The sequence below is a fragment of the Scatophagus argus genome, chromosome 7 (assembly GCF_020382885.2).
Source record: "Scatophagus argus isolate fScaArg1 chromosome 7, fScaArg1.pri, whole genome shotgun sequence".
In the NCBI taxonomy this organism is placed as follows: domain Eukaryota; kingdom Metazoa; phylum Chordata; class Actinopteri; family Scatophagidae; genus Scatophagus; species Scatophagus argus.
This window is the reverse complement of record NC_058499.1, coordinates 5,967,971-5,983,056: the sequence shown is the minus strand read 5'-3', so window position 1 is coordinate 5,983,056 and position 15,086 is coordinate 5,967,971. Positions and strand designations below refer to the sequence as shown.

Here is a 15,086-nt window from a genome sequence, read left to right as displayed (position 1 = left end):
GATCTACATCTGTTGAAACAGATTTCCTGTCCGAGCTGGGTCTTGAGAAGGGAGAGGAAGAGTCAGATTCTTGGGACTCTGAGGTAGAATAAAGACATTTTTGAATACCTTATTAAATCAGTTGTTTGCCTTACAGATTTCTCACAGAGTTTTCTTTGTTTAGTCCCACTCTGAAAACCTCAATATGCCACATGAAGAGAAACAAAGCTTGCAAACTCAGGATCAAGAAGAAATATCCGCTGCTGAAGAGGAGACTAAACAAAGTAGGCCTATTTTATTTATTTGTTTTTTTACCAAAGCCATTTCAGGCACCATTTCATGCTATTTATTTATAATCGTAGAAAACTGCTTTAGTGTATTAAGACATGCAATAAGCTCTCTGTTTTTAGTCTAAGTATGGTGTAGAATGCACAGTGAAAATATAATATAATTGATAATTCATCCATCAAGTCTTTCCAACAATATGTTACATTTCTTTTGTAGACTTGTTTTATATTCCCTCTTTTTTAAGAGGGGAAGGAGGGAATAGGATGGCAGTGCTAGAGCCTCGGAGGCAGCCAAGAGGCAGCCAGGGAGAGGGTACGAATGTCTTGACTCATAGGTCTGAGGAACAGCATGTTAACCATGCCAGAGGCCTGACCAACACTTCATGATCACTATAAGAGATTGCATGCAGCATAAAGTCCTCCATCCTGCCTGTCACCCTTGAACCCCTTTTCCCCAAATTTGGGACTTAAAGCTTCTTAGCTTGCTTGGTTTCAGCAGAATTTGGCTCAAATAATAATAATGATAATAATAATAATAGGTGAGTACAGCAGTAGCTTGCTTGTGTCCCAATAAAACCGGAACAGGGAGTCTAAATGCTCGTCTGATGCCTAACCATGTATCTTCATGCTAATTAACCATGGGCTCATTTGCATGGGAATGGTTTTTACTGTGTTGTGGCAAACAGTGTCCAGCTTCACCTGGATATTGTCTTGTTTTTTAACACAACAACAAGTTAATTGTGTTGTCTCAAACTTGACATACATGTCTCGTCTTTTGCAGGTGGAAACAGCAATAATGGTGACAAGGGAGGCGAACACGTTGATAAAAATGATACTAAACAGAAAGAGGTAGGCTCAGCAACTAAATGCCCTGGGGAGGTCAAATATGTTGTGATTGGTGGGAATCCAATAACAGTTTTTTTTTCTTTTCTACCAGACTGAGAAGGCAAAATGGGAACCACTTAGTGTTTTGAGCAAACTCGATGGAGATAAAGCCCAAAAAACAGGTAAATAGAATAACATTGAATGTCATAGTTTCTTTTAAAAGTACACAGGTGCAGTTGGGGGGTTAGGTGCCTTACTCAAGGGCACGTGAGCTAATGGAGGGGGGAGAGTGTCGATTAATTGTTCAAACACACACACCCCAGGCCACCACTGCCGCTGGCCTCGACTGCCTGAAAATTAGGGGTGTTGCCAAATTGCTCTTCAGATGCTTTGGAAGCAGACACTGCACTGGTTTCACCGTAAAGTACCAGAACACTCCACATGTTTGAGGAAATTAAAATAGCTTGTAGTGATTTTCTCTTAGTTTATCTAAATCTGCATGGACACCATAAATCATCCACTTGCCGCCTAGCCTGCTTTGTTTCTCTTTGACAGATTTAATGGAAGAGCTTGGTCTGGGTGATGTTGATGATCTTGAAGGTAAGAATTTTCCACTTTATCGTGATATTTGTGAGTATATTTTGGTTGGTTGGTTGATGGAAATTTTATTTTATAAAACGCAAGCTCTGCCAGGGCAGTGAGTGCTTACATAAAAGTCAAAAAGTCAAAAGTCAGGATGACCCAATAAAGCATGAACTATATTTTTACATTTGCTGTTGATGATCACCTCAAACCAATACACAAACATCCTTTACAGGTCACTGATGATAAACTGTGTGACATCTGCTGATTAACACCCAGTGTCAACATTTCAAATATTTTGAAACACTTTTTATAAAGCTTTTTATTGAAGTGGTATATCTGCATGCAGCACTGACTACCCTTTGCATGTTTCTGTCATCACACTTTTTGAAGCTCCAAAAGCAGGTCAGTGAACATAAACTAGCTCATTAGATAGGTGAACTCTATAAACTGATAGCTGTAGTTCCTCCCTTGAAATGCATGAGTGCATGGCATTCATGTGTGCTGGTTATCCCAGTGTACACTAACCTCCTACCCTCTGCAACATCAGTGGTGTATTTTGTTAACTGACCTACGGCTTCTTGCGTTAATAACACAGATGCATCTGACTGGGACTCGGCCAGTACTACCAGTAAGATGACCCTGCCTGGGCGCAGAATGGTCTCCCCTGGACTTGGGGAGTTCCCAGAAAGCCCCAGTCAGTCTGTTAAAGAGCAGGTTGAAGACATTGCTCCAGAAGCTCCCCTGACACCTCAGAGGAGCAGCACTAACTCTGTTAAGAGTCTACCCAGCTCACCCCCCCAACCTGTACCCCAACCTCAACCCCAGCCTCGAGCAAGGAAGATGGTGCCTCAGAAGCCAGAGAGTGAAGAAGGTATGGCACATTAAGCACTTCCATGTTTTTGTTTTCACATATACCATTGGAACAAAAAATGTGATCACAGCATTTTTCTGTCTTCTTTCTTTTAATTTCTGTCATTCAGAATCAGACTGGGAACCGGACAATGTGACACCTTCATCCAGCACTGCCAAAAGTGACACTCAGGTGCAGAAGGTAGCTGAACTTCAGGCAATGATTAGACCAGGTGAGGCTCACTGGTCTTTTTAAGTATGCCAACAGATATTTGTGTGCATATGTCCTGAGCTCCGGATTAAAACTCCCTTTCTTCTTAGGTTCCCCTGAACTATCACCCATGGCAAGAGACAGTAAAAGTAACCTAGAATCTGACAAGCAGCAACAAAAGGTGAGAAGGGTGTCAGATATACCAACTCTGTCACAATCCTGGCTTATATTTATCTTTTTTATGTTTGTTTTTTGTTGTTGTTTTTCTCAGACACAGCGTCATTACTCATGCTTCCGTAGTTACCTGATGATTTATGTGCATCAGCAAGTCATATCTACTATGCAAATGTAAATTTAAAAAAGTCCAAATTTAATTACAGTCTATTTGTGACATTCCTTGTCAAGGTTTTGGGGATTTGAGGAGTCTCTTTGACCCCTTTCAAGAGAAGCAAATGTAAAATGTAAAACACATAAGATTTAGTAACAAGATTGGTCCATCCAAAATAAGATTCTCGCAAAATTCTTTTCTACTATTAATGTGTAACTTACTAAGCTTTCAAGAATGGGCGTGAGAAAACAATGTTGAAATGCCTCCATATTTATTCAAATATTTTGTATTTTATTTAAAAGTCCAAACTTCGTTTTTGCATTTTTGTCTTGTCTGTTTTGTCCTTCTCCATCCATGCCATCAAAGGAGAAAAATGATGCAGTAGATACATGTGAGTTAGGTCCAAATAACCCGTGCACATCTGACCACGTGTGCTCTGACAGTGGAGAAGAATATGAATTGAGAGATCAGTCCAGTCTTGAAGAAAGAGGTGAAGCAGGTGGTGATATCCCATGGGAGAAACGTTATGAGAAGCTTTGGGTAGAGGTGGAGAAAAGGGAGGTAAAATCCACCTTCAGGAATGTCGCTGGTGAGTTAAAAGAGAGGTTTGGAGAACTGCTTAAGTCAAGATGTCCCGCAGAAGACGTCACAGAAGAACAGGCTGTAGCTGAATCTACTTCTGCATCAGAAGAGTCAAGTGATGACGAAGAAGGGGAAGTCATTGTGCGCCCCACAGCCAGAGCGAGGAGTACTGTCCTTCTCACCATACCTGAACAGAGGGAGTCTGGACTCGAAGACTCTGTGACAGAATCAACTGACAAATCCGTATGTGAGGAGGGAATGCAGCTCTGCGAACGTCCAGCCAGCGAGAGCAGCATGTGTCGAGAGCCAGATCTGCTCACTGATGAGGAGTGCAGGTCACCACATCTTACCACAGCACAGAAAGACGACAGTATAGATCACGTTACCTCAGCTTTTACTAATGAGTATACCATACCAGCCGTGTCTGATGTTGACACATTGTTTAAAGATGAGGCCAAACTTGGGCCGTTCCAAAAACCGCATCTGGTGCTTATCTTGAAGGACAATGCTGTTAATCTAGATGAAGCTGAGAAGAACCAGACGAGGTCAGAGAATGATGCTGAGGAATTCGCCTTGTCTTGCCCCCCCTCAATAAGCAAACATTCAGCATCTGTCCGAGGTGTTTCTGATGAAGAGCTGGAAGAGGACATGGAAAGGTTTAAACTTGAGGTAGGGATGCTGAAGTATTTCTTCCTGGAAAAGGAAAAGGCCCAACTCCAGAAAGAGGTAGAGGATGGCCGCCCCTCTAGATCGCCTCTCTTTCTCTTCATTTCATCCCTGTGCTAAATTTAATTTCTTTTAATCTCTTTCAAAATGCTTAAACTGGCTGTCTTTTTTTCTGTTAGATATTCATTTTCCTTGTCTTAATATTTTGATATGTTTCTGTAGGTTTGATTTCAAGTAGAAGAGTTGCTCTTGCATGTTTCGCCTTACATTTTTGTGCATTTTTAACTAACCATAAAGAAATATAGACTTTTATTTGTTGAATGTCATTTGAACTGCAATTAAAAAAACCTTTGGTACTGACTTACAGACAAGTACAATTCAATTTTATTTATTTATTTTTGTTGTTAAGGTTTGGAGTAGTGTCAAGAATGCCAAGCACTGCTCAGTTTTATGTGGTCCTAGTGACTTGTCCTTTGTGATGCATGAACTTTGCATGTTTCTTTACATTGAATAGGTTCATTTCTATAAACTCTCTCTTTGTAGGTGATGTGCTGTGAATATTGTTCAAATTATAGCCTTCTTTGCCCTAAAAAGAAGTGCCGCTCTGATTACATGGCAGTTGCTGGATTTTTAGTTTTTATTTTTATGCATGCTGTGCCGAAGTTAGTCTTTATACATGAAGGTATTTCTTGAGAGTTCAGATCTCCATTGGATGAATAGATATATTTTTTGGCCACCCTTTTGAGTGTTTGGAAGCATAGAATCAAATACTAATTTTCAAACTTTTTTTTCACTCAGTTCAGGATTATAGAATGCCACAGCAAGCATTGCAGTGCATAGAATTGTGCATCCTTGTAATTACCTGAAAATGCTATGGCAAAGAGTAACCACACTAAGGTGTTAGGTCTCCGAAGGGAGGGGTGACAATAAATTATGTATGACAAAGTGTCCAAGTCCCCGCTCCAAAATGCATCTTAAAAGGCTGGCCCCAGCTTGTTTCAGTAAGGAATAGTCTTTCATGTTCAGTTATCAAATGTTTGATCTTGTCTTTTCAGGCTGGCAAAGAGACGACAAAGACTGCAATGGAGGTGCAAAGGTGCAAATCCAGTGCTTCTTGGGATACTGGTGGACCAGCATTCGAAGAAGTGAATACTGAGAAACCTGAGACCAGGCTAGGATCTAGTCAAGCTAGACCAATTCACCAGAAACAGTCATCTGTGGCCACTAATAGGTATGTTTTATTTTTCTTTTGTGCTTTTTAAAAACCTCCCAAAAATATTAAATATTTCTCCTACGATGACATAACAAGTCATCCATAATCCTCTGAATTTAGAAGTCATATATACCAGAAGCGGGAGATGGGCCTCCCCAGGGCGGGTCTGAGCTGTCCCAGGGGATGCGCAGTGAATGGAATTGAAAAAATATTACTAGTTATATATATTATTAGTCATCAAAAGTAGATCACGTAGGCTAAACTTGTTTAATTTGGTTGGTTCAAAGGCAGAGATTGAGAGTAGTTTTGGAGATGTTACTATTTTTCCCACTTTCTCAGAACCCAAAACTCATAATTGCCTTGAGACACACCTTTTTACCTATTTGATGTCACCTGAAGTTATGTCATGCAGCTGTATGAGGCTGTCTTGATTAATTAGATAGAGATAGATAGATAGATAGATACTTTATTCATCCCCAAGGAAAATTCACAATTATGATTGAAACTATGAACTTTAAGGAATGTGTGCGGGGGCACCTTTTTCCAAGTTTTGTCATTAGAGAGGCCCATAGTCTCAGATCTGGGAAACCCCTGCTCTAAATCATTTATTGGTCTTTAGCTCAATTTGTTTTTCAGTTTTTTAACAGAAAGAGCCCAGTCTAAACTTTTAAACTCTCTCGTTGATTTCATTTATTGAGGTCTTTCTTCACCAGTACCTCGAGGGGGCACCACAATGTAGTCACAGCTCATTGACTGTCAGGTTTATTGCTCTCCATAGCACCAACGAGGCACCAGTGCAATTGCATCTTCCACTCCAGCAGACCTACAATAGCAACAGACATGAGGGGCAAGCTGTACAGGAGGCCTTACAGCTGGAGCTGGTCAGGGGGGCCCAGCGCAGCAGAGCCCCTCAGACCAACACCCATGTTAATGGGGATCCTCTGTCCGTGTTTGACGATAGCACTTTAAGTGACGTGTCGGATGATGATGGAAGGTATATATGCAGTATGCCACTGTTTTCACAGCTCTGTCACTAACCCATAAAGTGTGTTCAGACTGAATGCAAAGTGGATTATACAGACGGCACAAATGTTTTCAAAGGCAGATTCTCAAATTTGCTCTCGATGAGAAAAACAAGCAGGAAGAATATAAGAGAATCTACTGGGGTTGTTGGTAAGGTAAGATATAGTTTGTGCATTGGTTGTTTGTGATGGATAAGCAGACTTCAAAGGCACTCTTGCAGTCAAATCTGTGTGAATAAACCAAGGTGTCAATTCACGTTACATTCAGTCTAAACAAACCATTACGGCATTGGTGGTGGGTGGTGATTGGGATGCAGTTTTTTATGTTTTTAATTATTTTCCTCCCTGCCTAACTGCATGACTAACCACTGATTTCCCAAAAATTGAATAGTATACTGCATTATACCAGTACACTTAAGGCAACTCTTCAGTGCAGCACTGATAATTTCAGAACATGGCCATCAGTTTTCCCAATAACCCCTGTTTTTCTGTTTTTTTGGGGGGTGGGTGTTCAGATTGTCAGCCAGTGGACAGCAGAAAAATGAGGTAAAACCTAAATTCTGTTAGTAACTCAAGTTTGAGTACAGAATGACAAACTGAATAATATTAATCCCACATTTTGTTTCCACATTCAGAACCCTGAAGAAGTGGAGATGGCAGACGACTTTGATGAACTCACTCAGTCTTCGGACACGGCCACAGATGACATCGACTCTCCCACTTCAGGCTATCGCCACGCATCCCTCCTCATTCAGAAACTGGACTCAGCCACTTTGGGTACTGATTCATGTAAAAAAATGGTATATGCTCATTAGTTGTTGAGACTTTCAACACTGACTCTGCCATATACTACATCTCACAGACTCGAGAAGCATGGTGAAGCTGCAGAACATTTTCCACGAATATGAGCGCACCATTCAGAAGGCAAGGAGCCGCCACGGGTACCTGGCAGACAAGGTGAGCCAGCTTGAAATGGAGAGGGCAGAGTTGAAGAGCTCTCTGGAGGAAGTTAAAGACCTTAAGTCTGGCTTGGAACGCAACCAGCTGGAACTGCAAACTGAAGTCACAAACCTCAAGTGAGAACTACTTCCTAGCATTAGCGTACTCTGTATCCATTTCTTTACATGTTCTTGGTCTTATTTTTTGTATTTGTGTACATTATATCTTATGTGATTACCTATGTTATGGATTTTTTTTAATTTTGTTTTTTGATTTATTGATTTGAAATATTTGTGGGAAACTTGCTCTAGATTTCAGCTGAAACAGGAACAGGAAAATCGCCGTAATGCCACCATGATGTACAACACCACCAGAGATAAGCTGAGGAGGACGGAGGAGCAGCAGCAGTTAGAGGTTCAGGAGAGACAGAAGGTGGAGCTCACCCTCAGGAATCTGGAGCTGGAGATGAGAACACTGGTCAACAACATGAAACAGGTAGACCCTCTTAATCCTAATGTCTTATTCTGTCCTCTTCTTGTTTGATCTACACGATTGTTCCATTAATGTATTATATGTCAATTGCCCAGCTTGAAGAGGACCACAGTGAGACCCAGAGACTGCTGGCTCAGGAACGCAGTGCTCGGACACTGCAAGAGAATCTGCTTAACAGCCATCTCCGTAAGCAGCAAGAGATCGAGGATGAGAACAAGAGAAACATGAGCAGAAGCAGTGAGGTAATCCTCACAGATTGCTATCCATCGTTTCAGAACGTATTTGTTTAGTTCATAATTTACATGTTTGGAGGAATCTGGAAAATGGAATTTGCATGAAGACAGTTGCCTCGATATTCATCCAAGTGCTCAGCCTTAGTATAAAGCATTTTGCGAATATATTGTACATTCTGAAATCAAGTTTGTGTTTTCAAGGCAATCTTAACTACCACAACTTCTTCCGTTTGTTCTTAGGCCTTGGCTCAGCTCACTGAGGCCAGTGACAGGGAGAGGGAGCTGCTCCAGCAGACTGCTACCTTACAGGAGCAGCTGACCATCTTAAGAACAGACCTCGAGCGTTCGCAGGCCAACAGCAGTCTCAGAGAGAGCCACCTTTTGGAGGAGAACGAGGCCCTCAAGGAACAGCTAGAGGATGCTCGGAGAGATCTCAAACTCAACAGTGAAGCCCTGACACAAACAGTATTCAACTGCAATAACCAGGTGACCACCCTGAAGTCTGAGTTGGCTATCGCAACAACCCGCCTGGAAAATGAGCGGCAGACTCGTGAAACACTGGAGACCGAGGTCGAGTCCACTCGTACCCGCCTGGCTGGAGCCGTGAAGGAGGCTGAGCTTGGTCTTGCAGCCCACACAGACACAGAGAGAGCTCTGCTCCGCGAGAAAGATGAACACCAGCGCCTTAAAGACAGACTCGCAGGTTAGAAAGGGTGGGAGTGGATGGGCAGCTCCAAGTGCAAAATTGTCAAAACTCTCCTTAGCTTTCCAAACAGACAAATGTTTTGAGCTTCTGTAAGACATATTTTATGTTTGTAGACTTGATAGCTAGGAGGAGCAGTTATCCCTACCCTTATAAGGCAAAATCAAATGTATTGCTGTTTAACTGGGCCATTTTGCCTGTTGTTTTCTGCACTGGTTTTGGTTGCTCGTGTTGATTATTATTATTATTTTTTTTCTTAAGATAAGATAGTCTTTATTGTCATTGCACAGTCAACTATACAATTAAGGTGAATTGGCTACGAGCTTGTTTTGTTACTCATAATGTATTTACTTCTACAGGCGACACAGCCAGTCAGCGTGAGGCAATCAACAGCCTGTCCCAGAAGCTGGCCAAGGCAGAAGCTCATGCAAACAGCATGGAGAATGAAGTTCATCGGGTCACACTGCAGCTGACAGAGAAAGGCTTATTGTTGGAGGTCCTACAGCGGGAGAAGGACCAGGCAGGTGTCCGTATCAAGGAGCTAGAAACGACTCTGCATGCCGAAAGGGAGCTGGTCAGACGGGCCGGAGCGCGCCAGGAGGCCGCACAGGAGAGGCTAGCTCAAGCCCAGAGTGAGGGCATGTTACTACGGCAACAACTAGAAGAAGCTCAGAACAAAGGTGTTGCAAAAGAGCGTGCTGTGACAGATGCCCAAGAGCGCTTCAGTGACATCTTGTCTAAGCTGCGATCTGATTGTGAAGAGAGAGTACAGCTTGTGGAGGAGAGAAATAAGGAGCTCGCCGGTAAGGCTGCCGATCTCCGAGATCAGATATACAAGTTGGAGGAAGAGAAGAACGAAAGAGAGGTAAGATTAGGACTCTGCAGGCTAAGAGGATTACCTCACCTTTACCTCTAGACCCACTTTTAGCCTTTCTTCCACATGGCAGTTCAGGATCTCCCTTTATATCTAACCAAACGCTACTGATTCTGTCTGAGCACAGACTAGTCTGAGGCAGCTGCAGCAGGAGCTCGCTGACTCACTCAAGAAGCTGTCAATGAGTGAAGCTTCTCTGGAGGTCAACACACGCTATCGCAGTGACTTGGAGGAAGAGAAGGCTCGGCTCCTCAAAGACTTGGACAGGCTCAAAGGAAAGGTAACGGCAGCCAACAGTGCCACCTTGTGGCAGCAGTTTCTCATCGCGTCTCTGCCATTAACTGTGTTAATGATTTTTAGGCAAACTGCACTGAAATTAGATGGTTCATTCACACTATTTTTTAGGAGATAGAGCAGAACTGATTGTTGATGATATGCGTGTTTTGTCTCATCTTATATAGCTGGAGGAAAGCGAAGACCAGTATGTTCAGGCTGAGAGACGTATTAACAGTATAAAGAACGTTCTGGATGAAAAGGAAAAGGAACTGACAACTGCTGTTCAGAAACTTCAGCAGACACTGTCTGCCTCAGCAACCACTGATACTACCATCAAACAGCTAGAGGAAGCTGTGCAAAGGTATGTACAAACAAACACACAGAAACAACCACTTGGGACTGAAAGATGGGTCATTTTATTTCACAAGATAACACATACAAAAAAACTGTGCAATTCATTATGTAAAATAAAGCTAAAAAACTCCATAATCCAACTCCATTTTGTTTTGATATACCGTACACTATATTAAGAACATCTGTGATGCAAAGCGTCATTGTAATGTCACATTAGGTTGGAGATAGAGAATGCCAGGCTGGAAGCTGCTGCAAAGCAACAATCCAACAAAATTGAGTCACTTCAAAAAGGAGCTCAGGAAGCTGCCATGGTGAGTGCTGCAATCCGAATCTCATTAGCTGCACACGCACATTTTACACAGGACCTCGATGGCACCATTCCTGCTTTTTGTGAGTAAAAAAGGGAAATACAATATCTCAGTGTTGTGAGAAATCTTTGTGGTATCAAATAGCTGACTTAATATTGTGAAGTTGTTATATTTTAAGATATCCAATCTTTTTCCAGCTGTCTGACTGCTCACCCGGAGGAGGGGTTGGTATTTTGGATGTAGGCTTAGTTGCTCTGTGTTGATTTACCTCCATTTTCTCAAAAAAATAATATAAATGAACTAAAATGATACTGTATGTGTTTATGAAATGAAATGCACTTGGGCTTTGTTGGCTTTTTGCATAACTGCTACACCCACAAGAATCTAAACATGCAGGGAAAATCATAGCTTAGTGTTGGTTTTGGGTTTTTCTTGGTGACACCAAATGTGTTTTCCCCTTTAAGCCAAATCTTGGTGTGTGGGGTCTTTTGCTCCTTTTTGTGTGAAGCTGCATGTTGCATGTTCCTTTAGTCTAAAGTGTCCTCTCAACTGTCTAAAATAATAAACATGAAAATAAACCCAGCAGCAACCTAAAGAGAAACACCTTCAGTTTATTTTTGAATGCTTTTCTCATTTCTGTAGGTCAGAGGTCATTTGGAGGACTTGGTTACAAACCTCCAAAGCAGCAAGATGACTTTGGAAGACCAGCTCAGTAGGGAGGTTGGTGTCGTAGGTTTTTAACTGGTTGTTAGTTAGTTTTTGTATATGTAATTCACCACTGTGAGCAGGCAATTTCTAGTTTTTTAGTTCGCTTTTTTGTGTATGATAATATTGTATTTTTGCCTCTGTCTTTCCCTTTCTTAGGTGCAGAAGCAAAGCATGCTGTCTCACACAGCCCAGGACTCTCAGGCCTTGTGGGAGGAGGAGCTGAAGAGCCGTTCCAAGTTAGGACTGCGCCTGGCAGAGCTCGAAAAGGAAAAGGGAGAACTGAGTGCCCAGGTGATCATAGTGATGCGTTCATGTGCACGCTAATGTTGTAAACAGTACACGAAGTGGCTGTCCCACCTGATAATGTATCGTGGTTTGAGTCTCAGAAGTTATCGTCCTGTTGCCTGTGTTCCAGATGGAAATAGAAAAGAAAAAAGCCAAGAAAATAGCGGAGCAGAAGAAGGCTGTAGACACCCGGTTGGATCAAGAGATGAAGAGAAACACAGAGCTTCAAAAAGAAATGTACAGGTGACTCTTAGCCTCCTCCTTGCACCATCCTCACCCATGGCAGTGTTTCCTCCTACGATTTAGACTCACGTAGCATCCAGTAGGGCGCAGTCTTTCCTGGCTTTCGTGAGTGTGGCTTAACAATGTGTATATGGAGTAAGAGTGTATTTTTCATTTTTGTTTTTTTAACTCAAATCCTGTTAATGTATTGAAGTCCCTGTAATCCTTGTGTTTGTTTGTTTGTTTGTTTTTGGTCATCTCACTTAACTGTGACTTAACTGTTTGTGTGCGTTATAACTGCAATACATGTTGTCAAAATCTTTTGCATATTGTGAGTAATAACGGCTGCTGATTTATCTGCCTGGTCTTCTGGTATACACTAGACCTTCTTATTTTGTTTGTGAAAAATGTATTTATTTATTTATGCTAGTTGTACATATGTGTTTTAGGTTCCGTACTTTATTAAAGACTGCAAAGAAGAAACTGCGGGATCAGGACACAGGTGGGACTGAATTTGGCTCGCCTATGAACAGTCTGCGGATGGACCCTGGCAGACACAGCCAGGCCGAGGGTGCTTTGGGACGAATGAAAGATAAGGTCTCATGCAACTCTGTTATTTGAAACCTCCAAAATATTATACTGCAAGTAGTGGAGTTTGATAGTTTGTCTTTAACAGCAGAGTTCTTTAGGTGCAGGTTACGCTGCAGCTATTATACTTCGGACTCCAACATTTCCTCCACCTTTCTCATGTTTCCAGGTGGACGATCTGCAGATGCAGCTGGAGAAGGAAGCGTCCCGTCGCAGCCAGCTAGAGAAGGTGAACGGGGATCTCAAGGATCAGCTGGCGTCTCTCAAGAGCTTGAGCCGCAGTAGTGACCAGCTGGAGAGGAGTAAGAGGCAGCTGGAGGAGGAGGTGCTGGAGCTGAGACGCCGAATGGAGGCCTCTCAGCTGGAGCAGAGCCAGGTGGAGCAGTACCGCCGTGATGCAGAGGACAGGGCCCGTCAGGAGATCCAGCAGAAACTGGAGCAGGTCAACCTCTTCCTGCAGGTGAACACACATTACTGAGGAAAACTTTGATTACTCATCACCCTTTTAAACTGATAGTCAGAGCACACTAGAAACATTACAGAAATAATATAATGAATAATAAATTAATTGGTTTGTATATAATTACATGGTTGCTTTGGTAGTTGTGCTCATGTCTGTTAAAACATCGCTAACCTTAATTTCATACGATTGTGTCTGTTTGTGTCCCAGTCCCAGGCAGCATCCCAAGAAGCATTGGATCAGATTAAAGCAGCCAATGAGGCCAACCTGCGTGCCCAGCTGGAGCAGAAGATCCGGGAGATGGAGGGGGAACTGGGCCGGGCCCGCACGTCCCAGCAGGACAGCCTCAACCAAAGAGACTCCACACGCACAGAACTGGAACGATACCGGCAGCTCTACGCAGAGGAGCTGCGTCTCCGCAAGTCTCTTGCTGCCAAACTGGACAGGTGAGAGCAGCTTCTTTACAGCTTAGTGCCTATTTTTAAAATGATGTTCTCCAGAGGGGATACTTACTGTATAAGTGATTGATCTTTTCCTGTGTGTTCCCCACAGGGCCAACAGTCGGCTCGCTGAAGCCAATTCCAAATTGCTCAACGAGCGCAGCAGGTCTCTGATCACCAGCAGCATCGGAAACGGTAGCCTTGGAGGGCCCTCACTGGATGTGGGCGCTTTGGGTTCACCAGCACACTATGGGGCCACACTGGGGCCCCTCAACAGGAGCCTAGGCCTGGGACTCTCCCTCCTCAGCCCTGTGACTGAGGGACAGAACAGCAGGGTTGAGGACTACCTAGCCAAGGTCTGTGCGCTCAGTAACTGACACACACTCTCGCTCATGGAGTTTACAGGAATATTCTTTATGTCTACAAGTGTTTTTACTTTGGGCCGTTCGTTTTCGTTTCCATAGTGTCATGTTTATCAGTGTTGTTATTGTGTGACTAGTGGAGTTTTGTTCAAAGATGTTGCTTTTTACACACAGTTTAGAGTGTTGCCATACCTTCATTATGCAGCAAGCATTTCAGATTGTGGACAAATGTACTCAAAAGAGATGCAGTTATAAATATTGTTTGAATGCCTTTCTAAATCCTCTTCAATTCAGTGACCTTTGAAACTGAAGTTATTTCTTCTCCCAGTTTTTTTTTCTCTTCTTCCACCTGCACAGGTATTTTATTTTTTTTTGCCTTTGCCTTTGCTTCTTCTCTAGCTCTTGTCGTCATGGTAGTGGGACTTTACTTTTAACTCTTCTCCTATTTCTCACTCTTTTAGCTTCTCGCTCAAAAGTCTGTCTCTCACCTCTCTTCTCTTCAGCCAGACCCGTAACCAGGTGTGTAGATGTGTTCAGCTCAGTGTCTGATTGGCTGCTGTTCCCTTCACTCTGCTGGTGGGCCTGGTGTGCATCGTTGGCTCTGTTTACACACAAACCACGATGTGCAGGCGTTTGCACTGTGACAAAACTGACCGTGGATGTTGTGGGATGTAAAGGTTTTTTGAGGGTGGGGTAGAGCAATTACAGTAAACATTTAGATGTTCACTGAGCTTTCTGAATGTGTTTATGTTCCAAATGGTGAGGCATGATAACAAACGTGTTGAAAAAAAAGTTTATGTTGTCCAAATTGTAGGTAAGAGTAATCTGCCTGTTTTGCATTTTGTGGTTTGTTACCGAATGAACTACACCAGCTGAAATCTCAAACTCTGGTCCTTATTCCTCTGCTTTGAGTTGACTTTCCTCACGTTCTGAAGTTGGCTGGTAGAGTTGAGATGATGTGGCTTAATTTGCACTTGTTTACTGTAATTTGTCTATTCTAAAACCGATTATAGCGGTGAGGTTAAACACCACCACCTGTATTAACTATGCCCCACACTCATGTACGTGTTTCATTCAAGTTCAATTCAAGCTTATTTAGCCATTCATCCCTTCATTACAAGCATGTGTCAAATAACCTAACAGAAAAAGAGCCTTTCTGGATCTGAGTAATAATCAGTCAGAATGCAATGTGATTATTTGTTGTCTGACACAAGAAAATTGTCCAATTGTAACAATGTCTTTCTACACACACACACACACACACACACACTTGCGTGGAAATGACAGCTAATCTG

General features: G+C 42.6%; 1 protein-coding gene across 5 annotated transcripts in view; it reads left to right on the top strand.

Moving 5' to 3' along the window:
* The window catches only part of si:ch211-272n13.3 (ankyrin repeat domain-containing protein 26), an 82,660-nt gene that overhangs the window by 65,597 nt on the left and 1,977 nt on the right, over positions 1 to 15,086 (top strand). For all 5 annotated transcript variants that reach the window (XM_046393280.1, XM_046393278.1, XM_046393281.1 and 2 more), the window contains 30 exons: positions 22 to 83; positions 164 to 263; positions 484 to 579; positions 1,048 to 1,115; positions 1,204 to 1,273; positions 1,647 to 1,691; positions 2,272 to 2,547; positions 2,657 to 2,758; positions 2,847 to 2,917; positions 3,431 to 4,315; positions 5,368 to 5,543; positions 6,304 to 6,519; positions 7,063 to 7,093; positions 7,183 to 7,324; positions 7,410 to 7,623; positions 7,798 to 7,981; positions 8,074 to 8,220; positions 8,452 to 8,914; positions 9,274 to 9,779; positions 9,916 to 10,068; positions 10,250 to 10,425; positions 10,636 to 10,729; positions 10,924 to 10,950; positions 11,369 to 11,446; positions 11,591 to 11,725; positions 11,850 to 11,962; positions 12,391 to 12,538; positions 12,699 to 12,989; positions 13,200 to 13,435; positions 13,542 to 13,785. In XM_046393280.1, coding sequence (XP_046249236.1) covers positions 22 to 83; positions 164 to 263; positions 484 to 579; positions 1,048 to 1,115; positions 1,204 to 1,273; positions 1,647 to 1,691; positions 2,272 to 2,547; positions 2,657 to 2,758; positions 2,847 to 2,917; positions 3,431 to 4,315; positions 5,368 to 5,543; positions 6,304 to 6,519; positions 7,063 to 7,093; positions 7,183 to 7,324; positions 7,410 to 7,623; positions 7,798 to 7,981; positions 8,074 to 8,220; positions 8,452 to 8,914; positions 9,274 to 9,779; positions 9,916 to 10,068; positions 10,250 to 10,425; positions 10,636 to 10,729; positions 10,924 to 10,950; positions 11,369 to 11,446; positions 11,591 to 11,725; positions 11,850 to 11,962; positions 12,391 to 12,538; positions 12,699 to 12,989; positions 13,200 to 13,435; positions 13,542 to 13,785 — 5,549 coding nt within the window. The remainder of the gene's footprint in view (positions 1 to 21; positions 84 to 163; positions 264 to 483; positions 580 to 1,047; positions 1,116 to 1,203; positions 1,274 to 1,646; positions 1,692 to 2,271; positions 2,548 to 2,656; positions 2,759 to 2,846; positions 2,918 to 3,430; positions 4,316 to 5,367; positions 5,544 to 6,303; positions 6,520 to 7,062; positions 7,094 to 7,182; positions 7,325 to 7,409; positions 7,624 to 7,797; positions 7,982 to 8,073; positions 8,221 to 8,451; positions 8,915 to 9,273; positions 9,780 to 9,915; positions 10,069 to 10,249; positions 10,426 to 10,635; positions 10,730 to 10,923; positions 10,951 to 11,368; positions 11,447 to 11,590; positions 11,726 to 11,849; positions 11,963 to 12,390; positions 12,539 to 12,698; positions 12,990 to 13,199; positions 13,436 to 13,541; positions 13,786 to 15,086) is intronic.